The sequence below is a fragment of the Venturia canescens genome, chromosome 2 (genome assembly GCF_019457755.1).
Source record: "Venturia canescens isolate UGA chromosome 2, ASM1945775v1, whole genome shotgun sequence".
Classification (NCBI taxonomy): Eukaryota; Metazoa; Arthropoda; class Insecta; order Hymenoptera; family Ichneumonidae; genus Venturia; species Venturia canescens.
The window spans coordinates 3,043,562-3,068,984 of NC_057422.1; the positions used below are offsets into that span (position 1 = coordinate 3,043,562).

The 25,423-nt window shown below is 36.7% G+C and overlaps 7 protein-coding genes across 10 annotated transcripts; 3 read left to right on the plus strand and 4 right to left on the minus strand.

The window, feature by feature from the left end:
• Window positions 1-21: 21 nt before the first annotated feature.
• On the plus strand, window positions 22-4,503 carry Moca-cyp (nuclear cyclophilin protein Moca-cyp). Of its 3 annotated transcripts, XM_043412572.1 has the most exons (10): window positions 55-190; window positions 307-331; window positions 394-704; window positions 1,051-1,138; window positions 1,821-1,850; window positions 1,952-2,097; window positions 2,166-2,256; window positions 2,335-2,590; window positions 2,675-2,770; window positions 2,977-4,503. In XM_043412572.1, exons 3-10 carry the CDS (start codon window positions 422-424, stop codon window positions 3,691-3,693), a joined length of 1,707 nt encoding a protein of 568 aa, XP_043268507.1. In that variant the 5' UTR covers window positions 55-190; window positions 307-331; window positions 394-421; the 3' UTR covers window positions 3,694-4,503. The 3 variants fall into 3 exon arrangements, with proteins under 3 accessions (XP_043268508.1, XP_043268507.1, XP_043268506.1); XM_043412573.1 differs by lacking the exon at window positions 307-331 and having other exon boundaries at window positions 22-190; XM_043412571.1 differs by lacking the exon at window positions 55-190 and having other exon boundaries at window positions 201-331.
• Window positions 4,483-9,916, minus strand: ALiX (programmed cell death 6-interacting protein-like protein AliX). Its single transcript, XM_043412563.1, has 13 exons — window positions 9,514-9,916; window positions 8,757-8,872; window positions 8,519-8,646; window positions 7,967-8,245; window positions 7,773-7,874; window positions 7,364-7,586; window positions 6,959-7,260; window positions 6,676-6,837; window positions 6,431-6,574; window positions 6,127-6,342; window positions 5,708-5,999; window positions 5,445-5,624; window positions 4,483-5,339 (listed from the first exon to the last, which is right to left on the minus strand). The coding sequence occupies exons 1-13, from the start codon at window positions 9,717-9,719 to the stop codon at window positions 5,218-5,220; spliced, it is 2,472 nt and encodes an 823-aa protein (XP_043268498.1). The 5' UTR covers window positions 9,720-9,916; the 3' UTR covers window positions 4,483-5,217.
• A 1,861-nt stretch (window positions 9,917-11,777) lies between these two features.
• On the minus strand, window positions 11,778-13,196 carry LOC122406829 (nucleoside diphosphate-linked moiety X motif 8). The gene is made up of 2 exons (XM_043412587.1): window positions 12,902-13,196; window positions 11,778-12,571 (listed from the first exon to the last, which is right to left on the minus strand). The coding sequence occupies exons 1-2, from the start codon at window positions 12,947-12,949 to the stop codon at window positions 11,849-11,851; spliced, it is 771 nt and encodes a 256-aa protein (XP_043268522.1). The 5' UTR covers window positions 12,950-13,196; the 3' UTR covers window positions 11,778-11,848.
• A 135-nt stretch (window positions 13,197-13,331) lies between these two features.
• On the plus strand, window positions 13,332-14,376 carry LOC122406833 (uncharacterized). The gene is made up of 3 exons (XM_043412594.1): window positions 13,332-13,564; window positions 13,652-13,838; window positions 14,068-14,376. The coding sequence occupies exons 1-3, from the start codon at window positions 13,478-13,480 to the stop codon at window positions 14,163-14,165; spliced, it is 372 nt and encodes a 123-aa protein (XP_043268529.1). The 5' UTR covers window positions 13,332-13,477; the 3' UTR covers window positions 14,166-14,376.
• Window positions 14,360-20,189, minus strand: mio (GATOR complex protein mio). 2 transcript variants are annotated; one of them, XM_043412561.1, is made up of 17 exons: window positions 19,855-20,189; window positions 19,491-19,497; window positions 19,281-19,407; window positions 19,057-19,205; window positions 18,770-18,967; window positions 18,012-18,311; window positions 17,600-17,827; window positions 17,278-17,439; window positions 16,843-17,024; window positions 16,625-16,758; window positions 16,433-16,537; window positions 15,965-16,331; window positions 15,637-15,775; window positions 15,424-15,562; window positions 14,977-15,184; window positions 14,690-14,898; window positions 14,360-14,493 (listed from the first exon to the last, which is right to left on the minus strand). In XM_043412561.1, exons 4-17 carry the CDS (start codon window positions 19,175-19,177, stop codon window positions 14,406-14,408), a joined length of 2,580 nt encoding a protein of 859 aa, XP_043268496.1. In that variant the 5' UTR covers window positions 19,178-19,205; window positions 19,281-19,407; window positions 19,491-19,497; window positions 19,855-20,189; the 3' UTR covers window positions 14,360-14,405. The 2 variants fall into 2 exon arrangements, with proteins under 2 accessions (XP_043268496.1, XP_043268495.1); XM_043412560.1 differs by lacking the exons at window positions 19,281-19,407; window positions 19,491-19,497.
• Window positions 20,190-20,574: 385 nt separating this feature from the next.
• Window positions 20,575-21,962, plus strand: LOC122406832 (caltractin). Its single transcript, XM_043412593.1, has 2 exons — window positions 20,575-20,956; window positions 21,234-21,962. The coding sequence occupies exons 1-2, from the start codon at window positions 20,954-20,956 to the stop codon at window positions 21,741-21,743; spliced, it is 513 nt and encodes a 170-aa protein (XP_043268528.1). The 5' UTR covers window positions 20,575-20,953; the 3' UTR covers window positions 21,744-21,962.
• LOC122406828 (exosome complex component RRP43-like) lies at window positions 21,963-23,751 on the minus strand. Its single transcript, XM_043412585.1, has 7 exons — window positions 23,589-23,751; window positions 23,470-23,506; window positions 23,241-23,378; window positions 22,873-23,167; window positions 22,672-22,792; window positions 22,407-22,510; window positions 21,963-22,134 (listed from the first exon to the last, which is right to left on the minus strand). Exons 1-7 carry the CDS (start codon window positions 23,603-23,605, stop codon window positions 22,028-22,030), a joined length of 819 nt encoding a protein of 272 aa, XP_043268520.1. The 5' UTR covers window positions 23,606-23,751; the 3' UTR covers window positions 21,963-22,027.
• Between the last annotated feature and the right edge of the window lie 1,672 nt (window positions 23,752-25,423).

Consider the following 25,423-nt stretch of genomic DNA (forward strand, 5'->3'; position numbering starts at 1 on the left):
GGTACATTTTTTTTCCCCCGCCGCACTTACACACAAAATCAGTAATCCAGCGCGAACGTGAATGCTCGTACATATATGGCCGTTTAACCTCTGTTTGGCGTTATATTTTCCGACAATCTTTAGTAATACACCATTTAACGAAGCCCCGCAGCTCTCGATTAAAACCGCGCCACCTGCGCCTTGGTAACGGGTTAGTACTAATTGATTAAAATCCGATAAACAACGAGAGCGTTACTATATACTATTTGCGTTGTGTTATCGTTTGCTCTGATTCGGCATTTCATTTTTTTTTGTCTAACTTTACAGAATTCTCGAGTTTGTGTTTCTTCAAGTAAGTTTTAGTGAACACCCAAAATTTGAAACTTTTTTTCCGAGCTCGATATCCCGTTCCAGGATCAAAAGTAGTCGAAAGTTTTCGACCATGGCTCAGGTCAATCCACGGGTCTTTTTCGACATTGAAGTCGGTGGTTTGCCGATGGGTCGTATCATATTCGAGCTCTACGCCGATGTATGTCCGGAAACTTGTGAAAATTTCCGCGCTCTCTGCACCGGTGAAAAAGGATTGGGAAAAACAACAGGAAAACCATTGCACTACAAAGGAATCGTTTTTCACAGAGTTGTCAAAGATTTTATGATACAGGGTGGCGATTTTTCAGTCGGCAATGGTACTGGAGGAGAATCAATTTATGGTGGCACATTTCCTGGTACGGAATACTTACAAATAAAAAAACTACATTTTACTATAAACGAGAGTGGAGCTATGACACCACTCATTTTAAGACTTGAAATTAATAAATCCACTGTAGAGAAAAAAATATATCAACTCCAAATCTGAGCTCAATATTTCTTTGGAGTCTTCATGATTCTGAATATTCTCTGTATGGTTATTTATATCAAGAATTTGGATAAAAATTGATCTGTATCTACCATTAAGCATCCACCAAACGTGTTACCGCAAATATTTATGAGGACAACAATTTTGGAGTATTCCCCAATTTCGTTTTGTACAGATAAAAAAATGGAACAAACTGAGTTTCTGATCTTTTTCAGATGAGAACTTCAACGTTAAACATGGCAAACCATTTTTATTGTCCATGGCCAACCGTGGCAAAGACACTAACGGTTCACAGTTCTTCATGTAAGTGCAACTGTCTATTCAACCTGAAACCCTAATACAAGTGTTGATCTTTTGGTAATAGCATTTATTAAGCATTGAAAAATCTTAGCGCTCTACATTGATTAAAGATGAATACTTTACACAGATATATTTTCAGCATAAAATGTAAACCAGAGACATAGCGATGGAACACATTACACATTAGTGCTGAGCATAAATGTGCAAAGTGTTAAACATCTTTGAATTGTTTTCAGGAATGTAGCAAAGATAGTGCTAACGTTTAAAATAATATGATTTCCCCCTAAAGCAGTGGACCAGCGAACCAAGATTCGATCCTCATACGGTCTGAGTTCATAAAAGTAACACATTTCATAATCACGTTTATACATTATTTATTTTTCACAGAATAATCGCAGGGAAAAATTTTGTTAAAATTCTGAATTCCGGTAAAACTCCAGAGCAATTTATTTCTAGACAACTTTATTTGGATGTTCCACTGCAATAGGACTTGAAGATTTCTGTTGAACAAACAAAAAAAAACCAAAAAAACTCAAATCAATCTCGAGGAATAAATAACTTAGCACTATTTCTGTGTAGTCGCAAGGGAGGGGTCTCTGCACATCGCTACTACAACACAATGACCAATGAAAGCTGGCTCTTTCACTCCGTCACTCATCCCCTTAATAATGTTTTGTTGTTGTAGTACAACGCAACCGGCGCCTCATCTCGACAAGTGAGTTCAAAAAATACTCAATATCAATGAAATTTTTTTCTTCATTCTTTTGCATTTGAAGATTGAGACTAATGAATTCTTATTATCTTATTTTTCGACAGTGTGCATGTGGTTTTCGGCGAGGTTGTTTCCGGGCAAGAAGTCGTGTCGCATATTGAGGGACTTCCGGTAGATCGTATGTCGCGACCATTACAAGACGCCAAGGTCGTCAACTGTGGAGAGCTCGTGTTGAAAGTGAAGAATAAAGGTGAAAATGAAATTTGAAGCGGCGAATAATATTCTCAATGGAGGTGAAAAATATAAATATTGTTTCAGCTAAAAAACGAGAACCCAAGGAAGTAAGTTCTTCGGGTTCAGAGTCTGACTCTTATTCCGGTAAGGGAAAGAAAAAGAAAAACAAGCGAAGGTAAGAGAATCGTTGAAAGATAGTGAAAATATTTGCTTGGAAACGCATTGTTGTCAACCCACGTTTTCCTCTACGCAGCAAAAAAAAGAGTCGATCGGAAGACGGTGAAATTCAAGATTCCGCCGACGAGGAGGACGCGAAAGTTCATCCTCTCGTTTCCGTTACAAAAATCGATCCTGATGAAATTCCTGAAGTTCCTGCAAATAAATTCTTGTATCGTGCTGGACCTACTAACAATGCTAATCAAAAGGAATTCAGAACTCACCATTACGGCAGAGACCGTTTACGGAGTCACAGGAAAGCTGGAAGAGTTTTCAAAGGACGCGGCGTTTTTGTTAGTACATTTCGTTACCTCTTGTCCTGTCAATGGAGCTTCTTTAAAAAAGAATATTTTTCTATTAAATTCAATAATTCACAGAGATATCACACGCCGTCGCGAAGCCGTTCAAGGAGCATGACCCCTCCTCATTGGAAACAGGCGCAAAATCGTACAATCAAACTCCACGAATTTCAAGTAAGCAACGTCACTGTTATCTTATCGCTGATCAGAGAATAAGATAAAACTTCATTGTGCCCTAATGAAATGATTGCAATTCGTTTTCTTTTTTGTAAGTTTCGTTGCATCGACTCAAGTTTCAATTCATTGCGACTGCTTAAATTTGAATGAGCGAAAGAGAGGAATTTTAAAACCAGTGCAATTCATATGAGCTTGTTTTACAGAAAATTGAAAAAGAGCGTTTGAAAAGGGACGATGATATCAAAAGCTACGAGCGTGAACCGGAAAGGAAGCGAAGATTCGTGGAGGATCCGAACGAGGCTGGCCAAGCGGGAGATGGTGCGAGTAACAACGTTGATCGAATACCAGAGGAGGTTTTACGAAGAGAAAACAATCAGTCAGCGTTGATGAACGCAGGGGGCGATGGCGGCGGGGCCCAGGATCGGCAAAACGAACAAAAAAGCGTTGGAAGAAACGGCACTAATGCTCAGGACCGATTGGAGACAAAACGCAAGGATAGCCGAAGATCGCCCAATCGGGATTCGAACAGAGCACACGGAGACCGATGGAACAGTAATCGACGTGATTCGAGAGATCGTGGCAGGAGACGTGGACGATCGAGATCACGAGATCGTCGGAGATCTAGAGATCGTGACAGCAGTCGTCGGCGCAGTCGGGATCGCAGAAATCGTCGGAATTATTCGCCGAGACGAGACTCTCCGAGGCACGATAAATCGACTCGGGAAACGTCCAAGCACCGGGAAAGGCGTTCGAATGATAATAGAAAAGCGAGCAATAATGAAACACGTTGTAGTGAACCCCGCAATGAAAAAAACAAAGAGAAAACGCTCGAAAAATCTGGAGAAGTCTTGTCGGTTCAAGCTAAGTTCAAACGTCGCTCTCGCAGCTCGAGTTCAAGTAGCCGACACTCCAAAGACTAAACGAAGCTGGCGATAAGCAATATTCGTTGTTGTTCATCACGTTAGAATGACTTCCTGTTGACGATTAACACAACGATGCGCATTTCCCTGTTTCCTTTTGACATTTTTTCTTTAGAACTCGAACAAAATCACTCATAAAATTCTATTCTGCGGTTGAATGGTCAGGTATTTAGTTTTTCTAAGGATAAATCAAAAACACGATGTGCTTGGGAAAAGCACAACCGTTTTCATAGCTCAACATATTCGTACATCAACTGGAGAAGCCTAGATTATATAAAAATTTGACGAAATTGGATAAAATAGGGGGAAAAGGCCCTCATTTGGTAAATTGAAATTGATATAATACGAAAATCTTTTATGACGCTGAAGTTTCCAACGTTGGAGTCCAACCAAATGATCGAATAAAACCCTCTAATAATTCCAGTAATTCTATTTTGTTCCCTGCCAAATTTGCGATTCGTAGTTTTTCAAGCTGCACCAACGATTCGTGAAATAAAAAATTGGTTAATTAAAAACGTTTTTTTCGTTCATTTCGTTGGACTCCAACGTTGCAAACTTCAGCGTCGTAAATCTTTTGAATTCTCACCATGTCACACTTGACACCACACATCGCGCTAGCAAGAAATTCTTTATTAGAAATCTATTAAATTATCAGCCAGGACTAAAATTCAAATTTTCTGACAGACGCATGTGGTTTTAACAGTTGTATGATCCTTCGTTACGTCGTAGTAATGATTTGTTACATCGAAAATGTACGAAGCACGTTAAACAGAGAAAATAAACACCGCGTTGAGCGTGTCATATACAATATATTTATTTATTTATTTGTCCAATAGACAAAAGCAATATCTGAAGAGGAATTATCCACAATTACTGCATTGCTGTTAAATAACCCATCATCCCAATATCATCGATTTGTCGTTAGTGCAAAAAAATATACAAATGTGTTAAAAGTTGCTCTTTAGCGCTATCAATGTAAGTAATAATAACAGTTTTCAATAATACGGTTGGACTACAAAAGTCTCAGGGACTCTCGAAGCGTTATTTAATCATAATTCTCATAGTCCATTAAAAATAGTTTTATACATGATTTTAGCAGCGTTATTAGAATCGGTATAACAATTATATTCGAAAATGATAATCTCACTCGATTCGAAAGGCCATCGATTGATGAATTCATTATAAAGCTTTTCTTTCAAGGACTCAACATTGGATTCAATTATTACAGAGACCTCGCGTATCGTATTATTTTATCGTAAAAAATATACACTTCGACGGGGAATGTAAAATTCATCGGCGAAGTATCGGCCGTGGGAAATAATAATGCTCTCAAAGATCCCGTTTTTAGTGCTCGGAAAAAGAAAGCATTTTTAAAATAATTTACAAATGCCGGTAGGCTGAAAATCAAATATTTTGTGACGTACTTTCTTCGTGGCGTTGAAAAATCAGTCGGCGTTTACTCGATCAGTTGCCAGTTCGATTTTTTCTCAAATACTTACTTTCTACAATAATAACATATACGATTTAGAAGAACGAGTGAGGATTAGACGGTGGTGGCGGACCTTGTCCCGTGTAACGAGGAAGCGTTGCAAAAGCGTTGTAAGGCGGTTGTTGCGGACCTTGGTATTGATATTGGTATTGCTGACCTGAAATTATTAACATTTTGGGCAAATATCAGCATTCTCATGTCAGCAAAGCAAATTGAATTTTCGCAAAAAGATTTGATAAATTTTGTTTAGTAAAATAGTCACCTTGAGTCGGGTACGGCATTGTTGCGTAAGGATTGTAGGTCGCTGGCATCGGCGGAGGAACGTAAGTTGGATACGGAGTGGCGGGAGTTGCACCGTATGGAATTGGCATACCGCCTTGATAAGTCGTTGGATACGGTAAGGACGGAGCACTTTCATGCGTCGGATTTATGCCACTGGGTCCTGTTCGATTTCAATATGAAATATTCAAAGAATTGAACAAATTTTTCAGATGTTCGTGTGAATACCAGCTCCAGATAACTCACCACTGTGATGAGCCGGGATACTCGGTGTTGTAGCCGGGCCCGCATGACTTAAATTCGTTGTCAAGTCCTTCATCAATTCCTCCTTCTCGGTTTTTCGAGCAAAACAAAAATCTGATATTTTATTCTGGAAGACAACGAGCAATTGCGTCAAATCGTTGTAAAATTTGGCTCCCTCGTGCAAATTATTCTTCAATTCTTTGAAAGCATCGTATGCTGCGGCCAACTTGCACAGCATAGTTTCCCGCGTACTGCCAGATCCCGATTGTTCGCGGGTAAAAGCAGCGTGAGCGTTCTGCGAAAAAAATATTAAAGATATAAGGATCGAACAAATTTGGGGTTTTTCGTTTCAAAAAGTTGTTTTTCACATTATTGATATAAAGAATGGAGATTTTTCGGAATGTGACAAATTTTTTAAATACCTGAATATCATTGATCAAAGTTTCTTGCCGAGCAAGACTGTCCCGAACTTGATTGCTCAAGGCACCGTAGCACTTGCCAATATTCTCAACGGACAAGTTGGGCTCGTCGATTGCGCCGTCTTGGGCGAGAGCTGACAAAAATGTCGTTTTCATGTCAATCGTCGCGGACTTCAATTCGCTTTCTATGACGTCTCGTTCAGCCTTGAGAGTTTCCACCTAAAAAAAGGACAAAAAATCGTAAATTCTTTTCCAAATTTGATGAAGACGGAAAATAAATTTGGACTGGTGTAAAATTTATACTTACACTTTCCATAAGTTGTCGCAAACGGATTACCGATTGACTTTCTTGAACAGCTGATCCGGTAGGCACAGCGGAATTCAATCGACTTTCGTCCATACTAAGAATTTCCATTCCTTCTCTATGAGATTCAAATTTCTCACGGACCACCTGCAAAATGGGAAATCATATGGTCGAATAAATTTCTTCATGAATCAAATGAACAGAGATTTCCCGGTTCAATATTCATGAATTTATTATTTTTATTATACCTTATCCGCAGCCACAGCATTGTTGATTATCTCACGATATTTCTGGGCATTCATCGAAAATTGTGCTGTCAGCTCTTTGCTGGCAATTCTATTCCACCGTTCTTTAAATTGCTCTCGCAATTGATTATCGGAATCGCGCTCTTCTTGAAGCATTCTTTCCGACTGTAAAAAAATCCAGGTAATGAGAAATATTGTATTCCATGATGAATTAAGTGAGTTCTAGCTCATAGCAAATTTTTATGAATTTCGATAAAACCGTTAATTGTGAATTTCATTCGTATACCTCGTCCAAAATATCTTTGTTGCGTTGAAGTAAATCGGGCAATTCGTTCATCGCAGTTTCGAGCGCTTTTATGCCACCGGCGATCCTCACGCTCGCTGCTTTCTCGAGCAAAGATTGTGGCAATTCGGTACCACTCATATCTTCGATCGCTGCCGGTAAATTCAGACTGGCCAATACGCTGTTTAAAACTTGTGTCATTTCTCGCAGTTTTGATATTTCCGAATTGACGAGCTCGTTTTTACGTACTTCGTAGGAAGAAAGAGCTTGGTGAACCATCACTGGGAGCAAATCCTCGAACAAATCTATGGGAGCAAAGGGAAAGGTGAAGACATCTCGGAAACTATGAAGTCCTTGAAAAAAAAGAGGCAATCTTTGGAAAAAAAAAATGAAGAGTGAAATTTATACCTTTGAAATTTGCGCTCATGGGTTGTGCTGGCGGTATCAGCTTAGCCAAACTCGCTTTTCCAATTGGATTCAAACTTTTGATGTCCGGAATCCTTTCGTTATAAATGAAATCATTGTCTTTTTTCACTTCGGTCAAATTCCTCTGAGCTCTATTCGCGTATTCTTGGAACAATGAAGGCTTGTTGGATCGTTGTTGTGCAGCTTTGAAAAGCTCGACAGCGTGCTATAAAGGTTCTTACTATTACTTCTTTCTTAGTTTTTTTTCTCTGATGAGCAGTTGGTCAAGAACAAGTTGATAAGTTTTGTTACAATGTGCATTATCTTGTGACAATGATAGAAATAATAACCGTAAGAAGGAGAGCAGGAATCCTGATGAAGGAATGGTAGAAAAGAAACAATGAAATTTTACCTCAAGTCTGGCGATTTCTTCGCCAATGACTTTAGTGTTTTTGCAGATTAAACTTTGATAGAATTCAGCCATCGCTCGGTAGCCGGCTTGCTTTCCTGCGATCTAAAAATTGGATGATTAAATTTCGAAAATGCAAATGTTGCAATACCAGTCAAATAATAAGGAAGAATATAAAAATGTTAACACTGTCATACCAGCGGGACCCATTCCTTGTCCCAGAACGAACGGAAAATTTCTTTCTGAAACTGTTTCATAGTATCAGCATAGAGTTCCTCCGTTTGGGCAGCCAACTTAGCGATGATTCCTTCCTTCATCGAATCGTGAATGGCTTTGTGCACGAATATCTCTTGAGCTTGAGCCAGCATCAGAGATGAGAGAGCACCGAGAGTATCAGGGCTCATGTCAGGAGTTGGCTCCTGCTGTATTGCTAACATTACGTTAGCTTTCAGATAATTGAAGATTCCTGCCGATTGCTGAGACAAAGAAAGGAACAGTGATTTTCAAGTTGGATAAATGAATTTTGTGAAAATCTTAAATCATTTACAATACAAAGACATTGAATATTGCAACAATGAAATATACCAAAATTTATATTTATTGTTCATTGAAATCCTTTTTGCAAAAAAAACAACTGTTACTGTGACTGAAAATAAGTGATTTCTTATTTTCCCAGACGTACAAAAACACGTTGTTTCTTAAAGTATTTTAACCGATTGACAAATCTGAGCAATATTTTTTCTCCAAACCTGAAACAATTTCGCAGCTAGCCTCAAGCCTTCATCGCTCTCGAGTGACTGAATAGACGCAACGGCACTTTGAAGAGCCGCAATGTTGAAGAGGACACACAACTTTTCATAAGCCAAGGTGCTGATTGCTTCAATAAAGATGTGTAGATGCGTTATCAGTGATGAATTGATGGTAAACATAAAAAAATAAGTACTCTATCGACTTTCCTCAAAAACCTTTATATTGATATTTACTCACTCAAACTTAGTTTGCCACCAAAAATTGTACGATCAAATGCATCTTTCCATTTGAATGGTATCTGAAGCTCATGAGCTGGTATTTTGGCTTCTAGAGCACACAACTGGTCATAATAACTGTAAAAAAAATCATTCGGATGAATATGAATGAAACGGCAGAACAGATTGCAAAGGGCTATTTTTATAAATATATTGTTGAATGAAATAATAGTTTGATTAAAAAAGAACGAAAGAAACTTTTCAACAATAATATTCATTATTCTGTAAATTCCTTAGTCAAAATGGAATTTAAGTACATTCAGGATCATTTGGTAGAATCAGAAGAAATTTGCTTCAGTTTTATTCACAGGGAAAGGTTTTTCAAGACATCACAAAATGATAAAAGTTTTATTTCCATGATTATAATTATGTATACATCGCAAGACAGGATGAGTTGGTTTTTCACAGATTTTCTGTTTTTTTGACACATAATCATTGCCCTTGCTGATACTATAAGAATTTGAATAAATTGACAAGAATTTGTTCATATTCAAGATTTATTATGAGAAAAAAATTATTTCGAGAAAATTCCAGAAAAAATTTTTGGACTAATTGAAGGAGTTTAAAAAACTGGCAGAGCGTATTTATTGATTGTCCAGCCAAAAACGATATGATCGATGGTGATACACATTTCGAGTACCAATATCATCGGACAATGTGTCACGATCATTACACGAATACGATGGACGCAACGGATTAATTTAAAAAGTGAGTCATACCTGTAAATAACCTCTAAGGAGCTCTCGTATTTTTCAAAGGCTCGCCACAAAGCGTTGTTTCGTAATTTGCTGAAGTCGTTTATCGCCTCGGTGTAATCTTTTTGATTAGTAGCCGAATTATAAGTAGATTTAATAACGTTTGTCAGTGGTTTTATAACGTCAACGTCAGACGGCTTTTTAAGCGGTATCGCAATGAGTTCGGCCATTTCGGAATCTTCGAATGGGGCAGGGAACACGATAATTAACTACGAATAATTCTATACACTTGACGCGTATTTCTCTTTCCTTGTATACTACTTGAAATAATTACAGTCGTCAAATATTCACTCTATTCACGAAGTGCTGTTACGCAAAATGATAAGTCGTACTGCGATCGCTATCCCACGCAAAACCGTTGTGTTCACGATGAATCCTTTCGATTTGTTGTCAGCTGTTTCATCATAGTCACGTTCGCGTTATATACCTTTTTTATCAGTTGTAGATAACACACAGGAGATTGATCCATTTATCACATTTCCTAACTTTTCGCACGCAGTGTTGCAGGAACAAAAGTGGAGGTTGAAGTTGAAAATACAGAATTAATCTTATCCACCTCGCGTTTATTCTTCTGTTGAATCTGTGGAGGAGGCTGAGTTTATAAAATCGAGCGCAAGAAATTATTCTCGTGAAGCACATTCGTGAATTTATCTTCGTAACTCCATGCTTGTCGTTTTTGTAAACAATAAAAGTGGAAACGGTCGATATTATGGCGATCGGACGCGGTGCTGTTTTGGCTCTTTATCGGAATTTAATTCGAGAAAGTAAAAAATGGCATTCCTACAATTACAGGTGAACCACGCTTTTCATTTGTAAATTCTTTTCCATGTATAAATATAAATCTTAAAGAACTTTGGATATATTCTTCCACCTTCGGCTCGATGGAGTCTAGGCACAAAACTCTTGTCTTTCGATAGAACTGTAATTTAAAAATCTTTACGTTTCCTTGAATCAGAACTCAACCAAATTAGTTCCGGATGAAAAAACACATTTCAATAGTGAAAAGTGCCCGCTAAAAAACCTTCAGAACGCAATAGTTAATGACGGTTTTCGGTATAGCCGGTACTAGTGTCCTTTTAGTTACGCTTTAACACAATTAACAAGGAAAGAACCCTTTGGTTCTTCATACGACTGGAATGGCCAGTATTTACTATACCAATGTGTTCTAACCTACAAAATGCAACTCGTGACATTCAATAACTTTATGTAGGAACAAAATAAGAGCTCGAATGTTTAGAATTTTCGAATTTTGGTTCACGTACGTTCTTTTTTCAGGATGTATGCGCTACGAAAAGTGAGAGACGAATTCAGAGGAAACAAATCACTTCAAGATGCTGCAAGCATCGAACAATCTTATAATTATGGAGTAGAGAACTTAGCAATGATTCGAAGACAAGTAACTATAGGGAACCTGTACAGTACTCGGCCACTTGTCATAGAAACTAAATCATCGCAGCCATGTGCTGCAGATGCACAAGCTAAATAATTTATCTATAAATTACTGTAAATCTATTTTTTTTCTGCTTGATTAATACAGAATTTGTGACAAAGAAATCATTTCTATTTACAAACTTTAATTACAATGTATCGAAGAACTCGATCAAAGATGATGAAACACGTGGGGAAAACTAACAGATTTCAACGATAAAAAATGTACTTTTTGTATTCATGAGTCAGTACCACAAAATTGAAGTCTTTCGCAATAATGAAACTTCAAGAGTCAAATTTTCATTAAACTATTCTCAATCATTTTGTTTTTAGCAAAATTTATTCAATTCAACCCTCTAAGTGTGCTCTCAGGTTGAAGAAACCTGAAAACAAAATGTGAAATCAATGTTTTTCATTTCGAAGGAAAATGTTGATTAGCTGGAACCATTTTTGAGGGAAATAAATACTTCAACGAAGTCAATTCGAATTGGGCACTTTTCGTTTTTCCCGCCAGGATTTTAATTCGCGTATTGTGGAGAAATGAACCAATCGATAAGGCCACTCAGAAATGTCTCAACCAATCATCAGGGCTCTGACGACTGGCACTCTACCTGGCGGTAATAATTACAAACAAACGAATACGTGTTTTTAATTTTCAAGGTTTTTCCGATTGGTTCTCCATTCATTTCTTCTTTACCGGGAGATGAAGAATACCATGCTATAGCGGGAACTCCAAATTTTTCACAAGCTCCAATTAGCTTTGGAAGACAAATGAACACACCAGTCATTTTAAAGGAGTATAAATTAAACAGTGGTTTATATTAATGGAGATATATATAGTTACAGGCATATAATGCTATACATTGAGCATTTATCTTATGAAGTCATAAATAGATTTCTGATTTTGTGCTGTATTAGAGCACTTCGTTGACTCTAGTTTCGGCAGAATTTCCAATTTGTTTTTGTAAACTTCAGGTACCAAGGCTTTCATTATCATGTGAGTTATAGCTGCTGTCAATCCCCACACACGATGTTTACCTCCCAGGTAAACTGGCAGTGTCATACCATTACGAAATTGTGTGAAGCGAAAGTGTTCAGGATTGCACAAATTTTCTAGGCTTATGACAAATGCCTCTTCGACTTCGTCATGATTGATAGCCAAATTTTCAGGATCTACTTGGCCAATGTAACCAAATATTGGCAGCACGCTTAAATCTTTGCGACTTATGATATTGGTTTGAGACCAAACATCCACTTGGCTCTCAGGTATCCTCAGTTCTTCCCATGTTTCTCTGAGTGCTGTCACTTCCAAACTTTTGTCATTGTCGTCCTTCATGCCACCAGGGAATGAAACTTGTCCTTTGTTTGAACTCAATTTTCTTGATCTAAGAGTATAAAGAAGACCGAGCTCGCCTTTGTAACTGCAAAGCGGCACTAGTACTGCAGCCATTCTTGTTTCTTTGTGAACTTTCATAGTTGGATAAAGTTTCAACTTCCTAACACATGATTCACGATTTTTTGTTGCTAGCACTGTCTCTGGACTCAGTAGAGTTTTACTTATCAGTATCGAATGAGATCTCCTTCCTTCCGCATTCTAGAATTCAGAGAAAAGAGGAAAAACTTATTTTTCCAATAACAAATTCCTTACTCTTTTAAACTATGACAGGTATAATAAGATTTTAATGGGATCAGACAACTGACCAAATTAAACAAATGTTTTTTCAACAACAAATAATATCGAATATCAAACAATAATTCAAATGAGCTGAAATGTAGAATTTTCTGACGCGATAAGCCAATATGTATTTCTTCTGACTAACAAGCACTTTTTTATTTCATTCAGATAAAATTTTGATACATTTGATTGATGTCAAAATCTGCTCACATGAAATGTTCAAGTATATAAATAAATTATCAAACTTACGAGGTACAAACGTAAAAAACGTTCGAAAGTTGTCCTTGACAATGCCATTTGATGACGAATTTCAATTCTTTTATTATTATCTTTCTACTGTCAAGTGTCTTTTTTTTTTGTAAAAAATCATGTGTTGCTCTGTAGAATATATGTAATTCCTATGAGGGTCAAGTATACCTCCTCCGTTACAATTCTTGAATCTGTCTGTCTGCCAGGGACTTTGACACTTCGAATATCACGCGAGTGACACGACTACAGTGTGGTCTACAAAAAACATGTCTTATTTTTTTTGTTTTAGAAAAAACAAACACGAGTATAGTCAGCAATAAAAAAGTTATTGCATTGTTTCATCATCACTCATTACTACTCCAAATTTGATTGGCAAGACTGCAACAACCATGGTGCATTCTAGGGATATTCCCAAGCATTATTTTACCGCCAAAACTCCGGGTCGATTCACGTAAAAAGTATACTGTTCAAGATTCAAAATAAATATCCGTTCAGTTTTAGCCAAAAACACTGTGAATTGTGAGGTTTACGAAGCCACAAATATATTCTTGAGATTGCTCATCAGTTTCTTTCAACATGGTAGAGGAAAAATCTCGTATTTCGGGTCAAATGATGGGTCGTTTTGTGGGTCAACAAGTTGTCATCGTTGGAAATTTAACCAAAGTACAAGATGAATTTTTAGCTTAATCTGTTTTTTGTCGATTTTTATTTATAAGATCTTGCTATTTGTTTTTTTTTTTTCATTCAAAGGTAGATGCGACTGGTGAATGTGTTGAATTGACAACATTCGATAATGTTAAAATCAATGCCACACTCCCAACTCGTTTGGAGGTTAATCCAGAGGGGATAATCCAAGTTTCGGGCATTGTCAAGTCCAGAGGCACTATTCAAGCTGAACATTATGTACATTTTCCTGCCGAGAATTCAAAAGATTTTGGTACGTAATTTTCAATAAAATCATTGCATCATCATTGCGTTATTTTTTTTCCCCAATTTATTTGTATTGAAATATTTTGAAACTACATACAAGATCATTATTAGCACAACTGAAATCTAAGTCTAAAAGCTTCATAGTGTCATTTGATCAGGTTTGCTTTCTAAATAAAACTGATGAAAATATTTCCACTCATTTTGTTTTGAAGCACTAATAATAAAAATACTTGCAGATCCAAAACTTTACAACAATTTGATTGTAATTCAGCATGCGCTTGGCAGTGCGAAATGGGAGTTAGATGCTGGTGCACCGGAGGAAATGAGTTACTAAAAATTAGTACATATCTTTTTGACAGTACAACGTTTTGAAAAATCTAGTACTAAGTTGAAGAAATATTAAGAGTAATCAACATGTTTTGTAACGTCAAACAGACCAAATCAGTAATTACGTTCATATTTTTTTATCCTGTTATCCTATATAGGTAAACTTAACTGTATCATGTAAAAAGTAATCGAAATAAACAATTCCATATTGTAAAATATTTATTAGTACATATTTGTTGCAATTCATTCACATTATACTGGGCCCTATTGTACACGATGCATCCAATGAAAAACATCGGCAGGTGCATGACGTCACTGGACATTCGGAATGTTGCCTGTGGATGCAAAACATATGTTGACTCAGTGTAAAGAGAAATTTTATCGAAAGATCTGTCATGTCAAGTAAAAGTTTCTTTTTCAAATTTTTCAAACATTCAGAAAGTTCTGATAATTCTGTAACCGATACTCGCATACTAGAGAGATTTAAAAAATTATTTTATACAAAATTGAACTGAGCTTTTTTTGTATTACCGAAACCAGTGGGTTATGTGATTCGTGTGACCTCCGTGTCTACACGTTTGACACCAGGTGAACCAATTGCTGAATTCCGTCAGTCTACTATCGTCTTCACCTCGGTTTGAACTACCGCTTGTCAATTGTAAGCCACTTACAGTTCCCATGTGCATCAAACAAATAGCACACCGTGGCAATGGTTTTCGACAGCTCGGGCAAGATGACATCTGCAACGAAAAGTGAATTATTGGTTTCTTTTATTCATCCTTATAAAAGGTTTTCTATTTTTTTATGCCAATATTTACTTTCAATTTGTTCGACGTGCTTGCCAATCTACCAAACGGTCCGCGTGCTCTGCTCAAACCTTGCATTACAGCCGATATGCTTTTGCCACAAAAGTTACAAGATATGGAAACTTGTTGAGATAGTTTTTCACTCGTTGACGATCTCATTACTATGTCAAAATGGGCTCGTTGATTCCACATTTTCCAAGCATCCAGTAATCCTCTATAGCTGGAAAGTCAATGGGACGTTGTTAGTATCAGTGCTTGTTGAATTCTGTCACAATGATCAAAGTTCGAATGAAGTTATAGGTATCCAGGGCTAAAAAACAATTTCCATGGTTCATTATTCTCACATTCATTACACTACTTTATTTTGAGCTCTACGTTGCGATGTTTCTACTGTATGACGAATGAAAATTTCTGAAAAAAATGACAAATGAGAATGATTTGTCAATTTTATTGAAGTACCTTGCAATCCAAACTTCGACTTGATTCTCCTGAAGTAATCTCGGAGATAAAGCTCGAATTGCAATTAAACTGCAGCTCTGTACATCGCCAGTAATTTCCAAATACCGGTTTAACAGTTGAATACCTTCGAGGCTCGCTCCTGAGGATAAAGAATTTTTTAGATTATTGCAAAAATTATAGTAGGGATCTATTGAAAAATATGTGAATTCTCACCTGTTAATAAAAATCCTGCCAAATTTCCTTCCTCGCTCAACTTTTGCGTCAACTTCTTCAAATAATCACACAACTTGCTATCGGACAAAAACATGAGAGCAAATGCCACTCTGTCCTCAACCGCCATACCATTTTCGTTCTGCAAATCAAAATCGTACATTTTCATGACGCAAATGGTTGATTCACAATTGAATTTCATTCGTGAAGAATGGAAGGACGTGTAAAACGTTCAATGAATAGCAAATGAACAATAGAAAAACGAAATTCCCTGGAATTATCAAAAAATGAAGCTAATTTTCTTCGACTCGTAAACTCTGTAGAAACTTACAAGTACGCTTTCGTATGAGTCATTGTCAGCAGTTAAAAAAGCAAAAGTCGATCTGAGATACGGATCGGAAAGTTGCGATCTCGATTTGAGGCACAATTCCCGCCACATGCTATTACGATCCTCAGAAAATCCGGAGAGTGCCATAGCGACGATATTCAAATTCGTAGACATTGACATTTTGCTGGCCCCTCGGTTCAGAATCTCGATGGCTTGACGTAGACAGAGATTGAATACCGATATTGCGGTGGCACGAGCGTAAGCTCCTTCTCTCTCCAAACGTTCAAGAAACAAATTATTGTACAGCGCATTTGATTCTTTGTCGAACCTCCACCCACAAAGCTGAAGGGCTTTGTCACGGTCAGCTGATCTGAGGTGGAGAAAATGAACAATCTTAGAACAAACCGTTGAGTTATCGAGGGTATTCAAACAGGAAGCTCTTGAGATACCGATCGAAATGTCCGACGTTACCTGTACATTTTTGCGGTATAATTCGAACCGATATCGGTCCAGGGACGTTGAACGAGGTCCGCTTTAATGAAGCCATTTTGTTGACCATCGAGCTTCAATACGGTTCTAGAAAACCCAAGAATTTTCATTGAAGAATATCAAAAAACATTCGATTACGGAAAAAAATGTGTTGAAAAGGAGTGGAGTATTTACCTCACGCCCGGATGTTTGTTGTCGGTGCTTGGTATCGTACCGTCCTCTACCAACGAGCGGCTGAGATACAACCACTGCCACAAATTTTTTAGTGTCTCATTTTCTGCCAATTCACCATTTTGTGCTAATTCCGGCTGAGGAAGAGAATTATCAACCATCTTTCATTACACCACCTTTTGATTTAATTCTCGACAAAAGCTAAACATCCAAAGACTTACGAGCAAACCGTATTCGGAGAGCGCCCGACTTTTCGTCAGTACTGAAATATCGTCGAATGCTTTGTATATATTATCACTACTGCTAACGTATTTGAACGACTTCAATGCGTGGTTCCAAGCTAAATACGAACGTGTCGACCAATTGACCGTTATTCTTTCGTACACCGTATAATCCGTGAGACCTAAAACGTCGGTAGTTTTAATTGATTTATTTGAAAATTTCATTCTATAAATTATTGACCATGATGAGAATAATTGAGTGCAGCGAATTTTACAATTCATTTTATGAATTTGGTAAGTTGCAAAAAAAATATTTTCTAGATGGAATTCGATTATTTGTTATCAAGATCTCGGTATTTGTGTGGGATCTTCATTGATTGAAATTAATTCACTTGGCGAAGAAATACGAAGAATTTTTTACAGTGAAGATAATACCTTGTTGCGATATGGCCAAAAGTCTGTTAATGTGACTTGGATGCCATGAAAAACTGGTCGGACTCGACCAAGGCGGGGCTACGGTTCGTTCCAGTGCACCAGGTTCTATTTCCTCACTACCACCGACTCCGCAGTGCTGAATATCATGGAGATGGAGTGCACCTGGATAATCATTCGAAAAAATGAATAAACGAAGGCAAACTTCCCGATATTTCATGTTCGCGGAAGGGTCCAAAATGAAGTTACTTTAGGAGTATAATTGTTCAAAAATACATATTATATAAATTGGGAGACGTGAAATCAAGCCAGAAGTTTTATTTACCCGAATCCTTTTGCAACGTTCCCAAAAGATTGTGACGAGTTGGACACCACAGAACTTTGCTGATTTGCCTTGCCTGAAGCAACGTCAGCACAGGTTTCTCAAAGTATCGAGTGTCCCAAATTGTTATTTGGTTTTCCACATGCGATACTATATGGAAATCGTTGTGGGGATTCACAGATACACTGTAAACAGCTTTTGTGGGTGTTGCATTGACCACTTTTATGGAATCTGATGATTGAAAAGAAATATCGCGTCAAAAGCTATTTTTAATTATGCTGACGATCAATTTTATGTACTTCATTATAAGATCAGTCTTCTTTTAACCGGAATCATAAAGTTTTTCATTGTTAATAAATTGAATAATGAATTGCCGACAGACAAAATGTTGGGATCCAGACAATGAAAACGGTACCTCTGAAATCAATGATTTTCAATTGTTTGTTGTTTATTCCAGCAACGAGACATCGCGATTCATTGTTAAACCAAGCAAGCGAATGAGTTGTTTCAGAAACTCCTGCTTCTGCTATTGGTTTTATAGTGTCGGTTTGAACATTAGGATGATGATGAACTCTGTCAGATCCAATTGGTGTTCTTTGAATATCCCACAAGAGAACAGAATGATCGGTGCGATATTTGTCCAGACCAGACACAATTAAATTCGGGTCCACCGGATTCCAGGCCACTGCGTTACATTGTCGTGCATGTTTCGGTGCTACAAAATTATTTTACAATAGAAACACGTTCTGTGATACGTATAGTGCAGATTTTTTTTTGAGTAACTATCGACATAGTACAAAATAGTTTATAAATAAAGCACTCATGATGAAAATCTATTTTTGAATATTTTAAATGATCCAAAAAAATTTTTTTACGAGTCAAGCAAAGTGATAATCAATATAGCATCAAACAGTTGTTTGTGCAACTCATCAAATTCTTCAGTTCCAAATAAAAAATGAATGAATGGTTAATATTTTCTAAATTGATTGATGGAGTAGTAGACCTGATAAAATAATAATAAAAAATATGCTTATCGTAAAAGACTTGAAAAAAAAAAAAAAAGATTTTGCTAATAAAATTTGAATAGAGTCTTTTGAGTATAATCATAAGATTGTGAAATCAAATATAAATCAATAAATGAATATTGAATGAAAATAGAAATTAAATAGTCACCAAGTTCTCTGCCAGTTAATCCTTGAGAGTCATAGGCTGTGGGTCCAAATGTAGTAAGAACAACTTTTCCATTAGCCTGTCCAACCGCGAGTAATATATCAGGCTCCGGTCGAGGATATATATCAATGCACTTGAGATAGTTATGACTGCTGTTTGTTGCTAAGAGATGAGCAAATGTGGAGTCTGAGATTTTTTGACCTAAATAGACATAAATAATTAAAAGGTTGTTTCGTTGCGTTGGTTACTGTAAGTTACAAAGAATGAGGATGAAAATCATAAAAACTTACAGGATGGTCTAACACTGTCTTTCATTTGGCCTACTTCGTACAGGCATATTTCAGTCCCCCATGTTATAAATTTATTCAAATGTATCGGAGACCATTGAACCTCCAATTTAACACTGTTCATGTTGACAAGCAAGAAGCTGATATTTATCCTGATAATCAAATTGAACTTGGATGATTAGTTTTTCTTGTTATAATAAGCATCATATTTACAAAATATTTTATACCTTGAAGAATCAAAGAGAGCAACAATGTTTGTTCAAAGTGACATCAATATTTTGGAGTCCTTTGGTCATATTTTTTTAACACCAACTTTTTTTCCACAATAGTTGTATTCATAACCTGACGGAATGACTTTGGGGTTGCCAGATAACAAAATTAATAGGCTTTGTAATATACTGTTCATCGAAACGAAGAAGCACTTTGAAAATACTCACGGATTACCTATGAGTAATTGGAAATAGGATTGTTAAACAATCAGCATATTCAGTCGTTCTCGTACGTTAGGTATTGAGTAATAACTTCTGAAAAATTTGCTACTATATTTGCTTGATGATTGAATTACCAGCAACTAATTATATTCTCAAAACATGAATTTCATTTTCATTGATACTGACTCGACAATAAAAAATAGCCGGAATGTGATTGAGTTGTTATGATGCGACTCATCGACGCGATAATAACGCGTCAAAATTTTAGGTCCTCAATCTGTACCAAAGCCGAAATTGTTCGACGTTTACACATTACAAATTGTTTATATTGGAAATTCTGTATGCATTCTAACTGAAAGAAAAATCTTACCTGCTATAAAGGTTCAATGTTATAGAATACAAAAAGCGTTGAAACACCACTCGATACAACGTGTTTGACTTGCTCGATTATAAAACGTAAATATAGTAAACGAAAATGTTGGAGAATGTGTCGCCGCCACTCTGTGGCTGTAGTCATTAGGTCTGTTCGCGCTAGCTGCACCACTCTGCACTCGCGGCGAGTGTAAAAGACACTAGAGTAGTGCACTACTGCACTAGGGAATGTAGTGGTGGGTGTAGCGAGTGCAGCTAAGCAGCGCGCGAACACGATAATTGGGTATCGTTGCCGCGACTCTAGATATATTTATGCGTTTAACGATTCCCTCATGATGGGGAATATGTACTCATAATACATACAGGATCTTATTTAAACAGGAACGAATATAGTCGTAATTGTTATTAAAAACTTCTGTAACGATGATCATGCAGATTACTGAACTGTTTTAATTGTACATAAGTTTTGGATTGACAAATTCAAATGCATTTTAGGTTATGTTGCACAATCTATTCCAGCCAATAGCGTGCATGGAAATAGAACCTGCACTTTTTACACTCGGTCCAAACCGAGTGCAGAAAGTGTAGAAAAAGTGTAAAAAAAAGTGTAGCTGCACTTCTAGCGCGAACGAACAGCATCATCTGACGTCATATCCGGTAAAACGAACGCGTAACTCATGAAAGTGCAGAAAGTTCAGCCGGCGCAAACAGAGTAAACAGACCTATTACTTTCTTAAGTTTACCGCGCCTGCAGTGATGAACAAGTGAACTAAAACCGAAAATAACGTGTGTTTACTGTATTTTCATTTTTTTTTTGGAACATACGAAACTAGCGCGGATGCTATGGGGATATGGGGAAACATCATAATAATTGTCATGACAAAAAACACTCGGACTTGTTATATCGATCAAACTAATTGCTGGCTCAAGTTACCAACACTTCTGTTGAACGTATCTCGTTTATAATTTTGGAAGCAAGTATACATATCAGATAAATACAGGAAAAACTAGTTTCTATTTTGACAGTATCAGTCATATTCACGATTCCGAAGTCTGTTCCTTCGAATTATAAAATAAAGAAAGCTGTCTTATGAAAAATGGTAAATACAGATATAACGTTTTTCATCTAGTGTCACGAAAATCATTTCGGTGTTCATATCCATTGCCGATAATATTTACTGAATGTATTCAACCTGAATTATTTGAAAAATTTCTTGTACTTTTATAAATTATCTTGATTCTCGACAAAACGAAACAAAAAAAAGGCAATGGCATTTAAAAAAAATTTCTTTGCAATCTTGTTGACCTCTTACAACCTTCTACATTTTGCTTATGACACAATGTACATCGATTGAACAGAACTTTTCACATTTGCAGGCCTCCACTGCCAAAAAACAAGCAAGTACAGGAGCTAGAAAAAAAGCTGCCCCTAAATTTGAATTATCAGACGAACAAAAAGCAGATATAAAAGAAGCTTTCGATCTTTTTGATCCTGATGGAACTGGGAAGATAGCAACAAAGGAGCTCAAAGTAGCAATTAGAGCATTGGGATTTGAGCCTAAGAAGGAAGAAATAAAAAAGTTAATCGCAGACGTTGATCCTGATGGTCTTGGGAAACTGTCTTTTGAGGAATTCTTGAATGTGATGTCTGTCAAAATGTCTGAAAAAGATTCCAAAGAAGAAATTTTGAAGGCATTTCGTTTGTTCGACGACGACGACACAGGAAAAATATCATTCAAAAACTTGAAAAGAGTGGCACGTGAATTAGGTGAGAATTTGACAGATGAGGAACTTCAAGAAATGATAGACGAAGCTGACAGAGATGGAGATGGTGAAATATCCCAAGAAGAGTTTTTGCGAATCATGAAAAAAACTTGTCTCTATTAATTCATGGTAAGATTCTATCGACTGATTAACGATGTCAAATACTTTTGAAGCATCGACGTAACTCATTGCGTGCAACTCTGTTCCTGAAGAAACAAAAACAATTATTTATTAACAATCAAATGCAACAAAGTCTGTCCTCTTAACTTCTAAGATCAAACTTGTTCAATTTTCCATGTTTAAGCGTCCTCCAAGTATTGAATAAATAAGTTTTGTCATAAATAATTTATACAACTTCGTTTCTTATTTTCCATACAAAATTCTTTATTTTTTATTATAAGAAATCGTTATTTTGATGTTATTGCTGTATCAATCAATTCTCGGACACGTTCTGCTCGCTTTTTGGCTCTTGTCAAACTCTTGACAAAAAGATCTGTTGAAATCGCCACACCACCTGTAATCGAACATTGAAACATATTTAGCAAACAGGCTTTTCCAACAACTGAGCAAACTTATTTTTTGTGACAAACGTTCATCAGATTTTTCGTTTTTTAATTTCATTAATGATTGAAGAATTTCATTATCATTTCGTTTTTTTATTATTTTCGTGTACCGCAACTCTTGTTCACAGGCTAGAATTATTTATTCATGAATAGGTTGGAACTAAAATTTGACTGCGCCTGCTTTTACGAATTGTACTACTGTGGAAATTAAATCTCCAATTACCTGGTTTATGGACACAGCACAAGACATCCTTATCCATTGCTATAGTAAAGTGTGTCAGGGACTGAGTTTCCTCTTCTTCTGTTGGATCAGCGATAAGAAGCTCGCTGAAATAAAAATGTGATGATATGTTCAGTTTTTCAGCAAAAGTTCTCAAATTATTTCGTATAGTTTCATCGAATACCAAGCCGTGAAAAGCTATCCACTACGTCGAAGTTCTCGAAAATGAAAACAGCTGGATGAAGAAGAACAAACGATGAAGACTTACTTATCAAATACAGCAAATGTCGTACTCGTGACTAAACTTTTTATAGGAACAGAGTGTCTTTTGCTGGTGTGAACAATTGTTGAACCAGTTTCAGGATTATACGCCACTTCGGGAAGTGTCACTGTAAAAAGAATTTTTCAGACGTGAGATAATTGTTTGGATTAAATAATAAAGTATGCAACTCCGATAAATTATTCTTACAAGTAGCAAGTGAAGCTATTAGAGCACCGATGCATGCATCGATAACTGAACCATCGCAGTCTATGCATTCCATATCGCAGTACAGAACCCAAACAAGCTTGTCCTTGCAAATACAAAGACTGGAGAGATCTAGAATGTCTGAATCTCTCAAAATACTGTAAACAAGTTGTGAAGTTTCTTGAGCTTGATCACTGGGTGGTCCGGGTCTGAATTTTGGTGAGCAGATCGGGCTGAGACTAACATTCGGAACAACATATCCCTTATCCGGTGTTGCTGCCTTCGGGACTGACAATTCCTGGTAACACATTTTATTTTAAACTAAAAATTTATGGTAATGAAAATCTCATGTCGATATGTCGAATACTCACAGCTTTGATTCCACAGACTACAGTTGTATTGCCAATTTTAAATATAGCTGAACTGTCTGCATGTGTGATGGAAGAAACATTGATGCTGATTGGTCGAAAAGTCAAAAAATCTCTACCGTCAGGCCTGATATTTTGTGTCTAAGAAAACAATGCGAAAATTCATACCTACAATCTAGAACACAAAATTTATAAGTTTAAACAATTCGATGATTATAAACTTCCGACTTACCAGATAATCCCTCAAATATTTGACCGGATAAATGGACCTGTCAACAGTTTTATTGGTACCATGAAATTCATTTTTAGTTGATGCATAATTTGTGTCATATGAATTTTTTTAAAACGTACTTGTATAATGAAGCCATAATTCGATATTTATACAATTTTTTCTATCTCAACTTTTTCAAGCATTACATCGACGGTAAAAAGAATAATTCCAATCGAAATCAATGAGTTCTGCACTGCACAATGTTTTCGTTCAACGGACTAGGACTTGGGACAGGTTAGGAAACATGTGGGAGCGCAGCGCGCCGGCTTTGCCTGAGCGTCGGTCGGTTAAGTAATATTGCGCGTTGTCGTTCGTCGGTTTCAACGGTATTTATAAAACGGAATGCGGAATAGAAGCGGCAAAGCTTCATTCGATCGTCAGTGAATATAAAAAATCTAAACTGAAATGCTTCCAAGCAGTTTGAGTTGTTTTATTGAACAAAGTAAAATGACAATAATCAATGAAAAAGAAGTAAACGAACAAAAAAATCGTGAAGGTGGTTATTATTTTTTTACAACCATTCGAATCTATTAATTTCACATCATTTTTTCCCCATCACGATTTCCATTAATTGCGGCACTAAAAATTATACGTGATTCCTCGAAAACCATACGAAACGGAAATGAATTGGGAAAAAAAAAAATTCGGACGAAACACTTGTTGAGTTCGCGATCATGCGTGTAAGCAAAATTTCGAAAAACCTCGCCAAAGAACTTCGAAACTTTTTCCGAATTTTTGAAAATCCCTCCGAAACACCACGAGAAGTTCCTCATTCTATTAATAAATTCAGAATTTGTAAAAATGGAACGGCGGATCCGGAATTCTCTGCTCTGCAGTTCTCGTTCTCGAGTTTGTATTTACATTCTCAAGACAAAAGAATGTTTATTATGATCCACGAGATGAGTCGCCTTCTTTCCCTTTTTCGAGTGAGGAGGAGTTCACCGAATCGATTTACAAGTGTCCAGCACTTTCGTGTAAACTGTTTTCCTTCGTAACGGAGTCCACGGCGCATAATAAAAAAAAAAAAATGCTTTTATGCAAATTCTAACCTTACATCGTAAACTCTGTAAGCGGTTATCAGTCTATGTAATAAAATTTAAGGCCAATTATAATAAAACTTTATGAATTTTACATCGAAAACATGATTTCCATCACTTACGGATGTAGTAAAGGAATAACGATTGATAATAAGCAATATCCCGATAACCGGACAAAATTGGAATACAAATTTTCTAACCATTACCGCCATGACTGAAATAAAATGAAAAATATCCTCGATCGTACAAGGAGAAAAATGTTTATTTTTCGACAATTTGAAGGACAAGAAATGCGAAAATTTTTTCACAATCATTCATATTATAAAGTACGCGAATATAAGAATGACGACAGAGAGCATTTTCAGAGTCTCCATGCCCAAAAATGTCGCCCACACATTCGTTTGGCATTTTCTCGAACATTTCGTTTGTTGATCGCTGATCGTCCGGACATCGAAGTGCATCGTGTATGCGCATAAATCATTTTTAACGTTTTATTTTCTACGTTTAATTCTTACAATTATTACATCATTGATATAAATGTGTGGTAAAATTGAAGGTTAGGTACGTTTTTAAAACTTGAATCGGTCGTTCTATCGAAAAAGTTCTCGTATCAAACGGAAAATCACGGCCATTGCTGTGGTTGCAAAACATTCACTTCCTAATGGACATCACGTATTTTATCGGCTCGGAAAATCGAAAAAACGTGCTTTTACGTAACTTTAAAAAGAAAAATGTTAAAATGAAAAGAAATAAAAAGAATAATTTAGCACGTCAATGCACACGAGTTAACTAAAGTGGAGCGTATTTTTATGCACATAATATAATGTACCAAATTATAGCACTGTGTCCGTCCATCTATGGACTGTTGTGACGCGCTT

What these genes read in the sequence shown, in the direction of transcription:
- LOC122406833 (XM_043412594.1), top strand. Translation starts at nt 13,478, where the DNA reads ATGGTAGAGGAAAAATCTCGTATTTCGGGTCAAATGATGGGTCGTTTT. An exon ending in TCGTTGGAAATTTAACCAAA is followed by an intron (nt 13,565 to 13,651) that starts GTACAAGATGAA and finishes TTTCATTCAAAG; the next exon opens with GTAGATGCGACTGGTGAATG. An exon ending in CGAGAATTCAAAAGATTTTG is followed by an intron (nt 13,839 to 14,067) that starts GTACGTAATTTT and finishes AAATACTTGCAG; the next exon opens with ATCCAAAACTTTACAACAAT.
- mio (XM_043412560.1), bottom strand. Translation starts at nt 19,177, where the DNA reads ATGAACAGTGTTAAATTGGAGGTTCAATGGTCTCCGATACATTTGAAT. An exon ending in GTCGAAGTTTGGATTGCAAG is followed by an intron (nt 15,185 to 15,423) that starts GTACTTCAATAA and finishes TTGACTTTCCAG; the next exon opens with CTATAGAGGATTACTGGATG. An exon ending in GCACGTCGAACAAATTGAAA is followed by an intron (nt 14,899 to 14,976) that starts GTAAATATTGGC and finishes TTTTCGTTGCAG; the next exon opens with ATGTCATCTTGCCCGAGCTG.
- LOC122406828 (XM_043412585.1), bottom strand. An exon ending in TAGTCTGTGGAATCAAAGCT is followed by an intron (nt 23,168 to 23,240) that starts GTGAGTATTCGA and finishes ATGTGTTACCAG; the next exon opens with GAATTGTCAGTCCCGAAGGC. An exon ending in GTGCTGTGTCCATAAACCAG is followed by an intron (nt 22,135 to 22,406) that starts GTAATTGGAGAT and finishes GTTCGATTACAG; the next exon opens with GTGGTGTGGCGATTTCAACA.
- ALiX (XM_043412563.1), bottom strand. Translation starts at nt 9,719, where the DNA reads ATGGCCGAACTCATTGCGATACCGCTTAAAAAGCCGTCTGACGTTGAC. An exon ending in TAGCTGCGAAATTGTTTCAG is followed by an intron (nt 8,246 to 8,518) that starts GTTTGGAGAAAA and finishes TCTTTGTCTCAG; the next exon opens with CAATCGGCAGGAATCTTCAA. An exon ending in ACAAAGATATTTTGGACGAG is followed by an intron (nt 6,838 to 6,958) that starts GTATACGAATGA and finishes ATTTTTTTACAG; the next exon opens with TCGGAAAGAATGCTTCAAGA.
- Moca-cyp (XM_043412573.1), top strand. Translation starts at nt 422, where the DNA reads ATGGCTCAGGTCAATCCACGGGTCTTTTTCGACATTGAAGTCGGTGGT. An exon ending in TTATGGTGGCACATTTCCTG is followed by an intron (nt 705 to 1,050) that starts GTACGGAATACT and finishes GATCTTTTTCAG; the next exon opens with ATGAGAACTTCAACGTTAAA. An exon ending in AACGGTTCACAGTTCTTCAT is followed by an intron (nt 1,139 to 1,820) that starts GTAAGTGCAACT and finishes TTGTTGTTGTAG; the next exon opens with TACAACGCAACCGGCGCCTC.
- LOC122406829 (XM_043412587.1), bottom strand. Translation starts at nt 12,949, where the DNA reads ATGGCATTGTCAAGGACAACTTTCGAACGTTTTTTACGTTTGTACCTC. An exon ending in GTTTTTTACGTTTGTACCTC is followed by an intron (nt 12,572 to 12,901) that starts GTAAGTTTGATA and finishes TCTGAATTCTAG; the next exon opens with AATGCGGAAGGAAGGAGATC.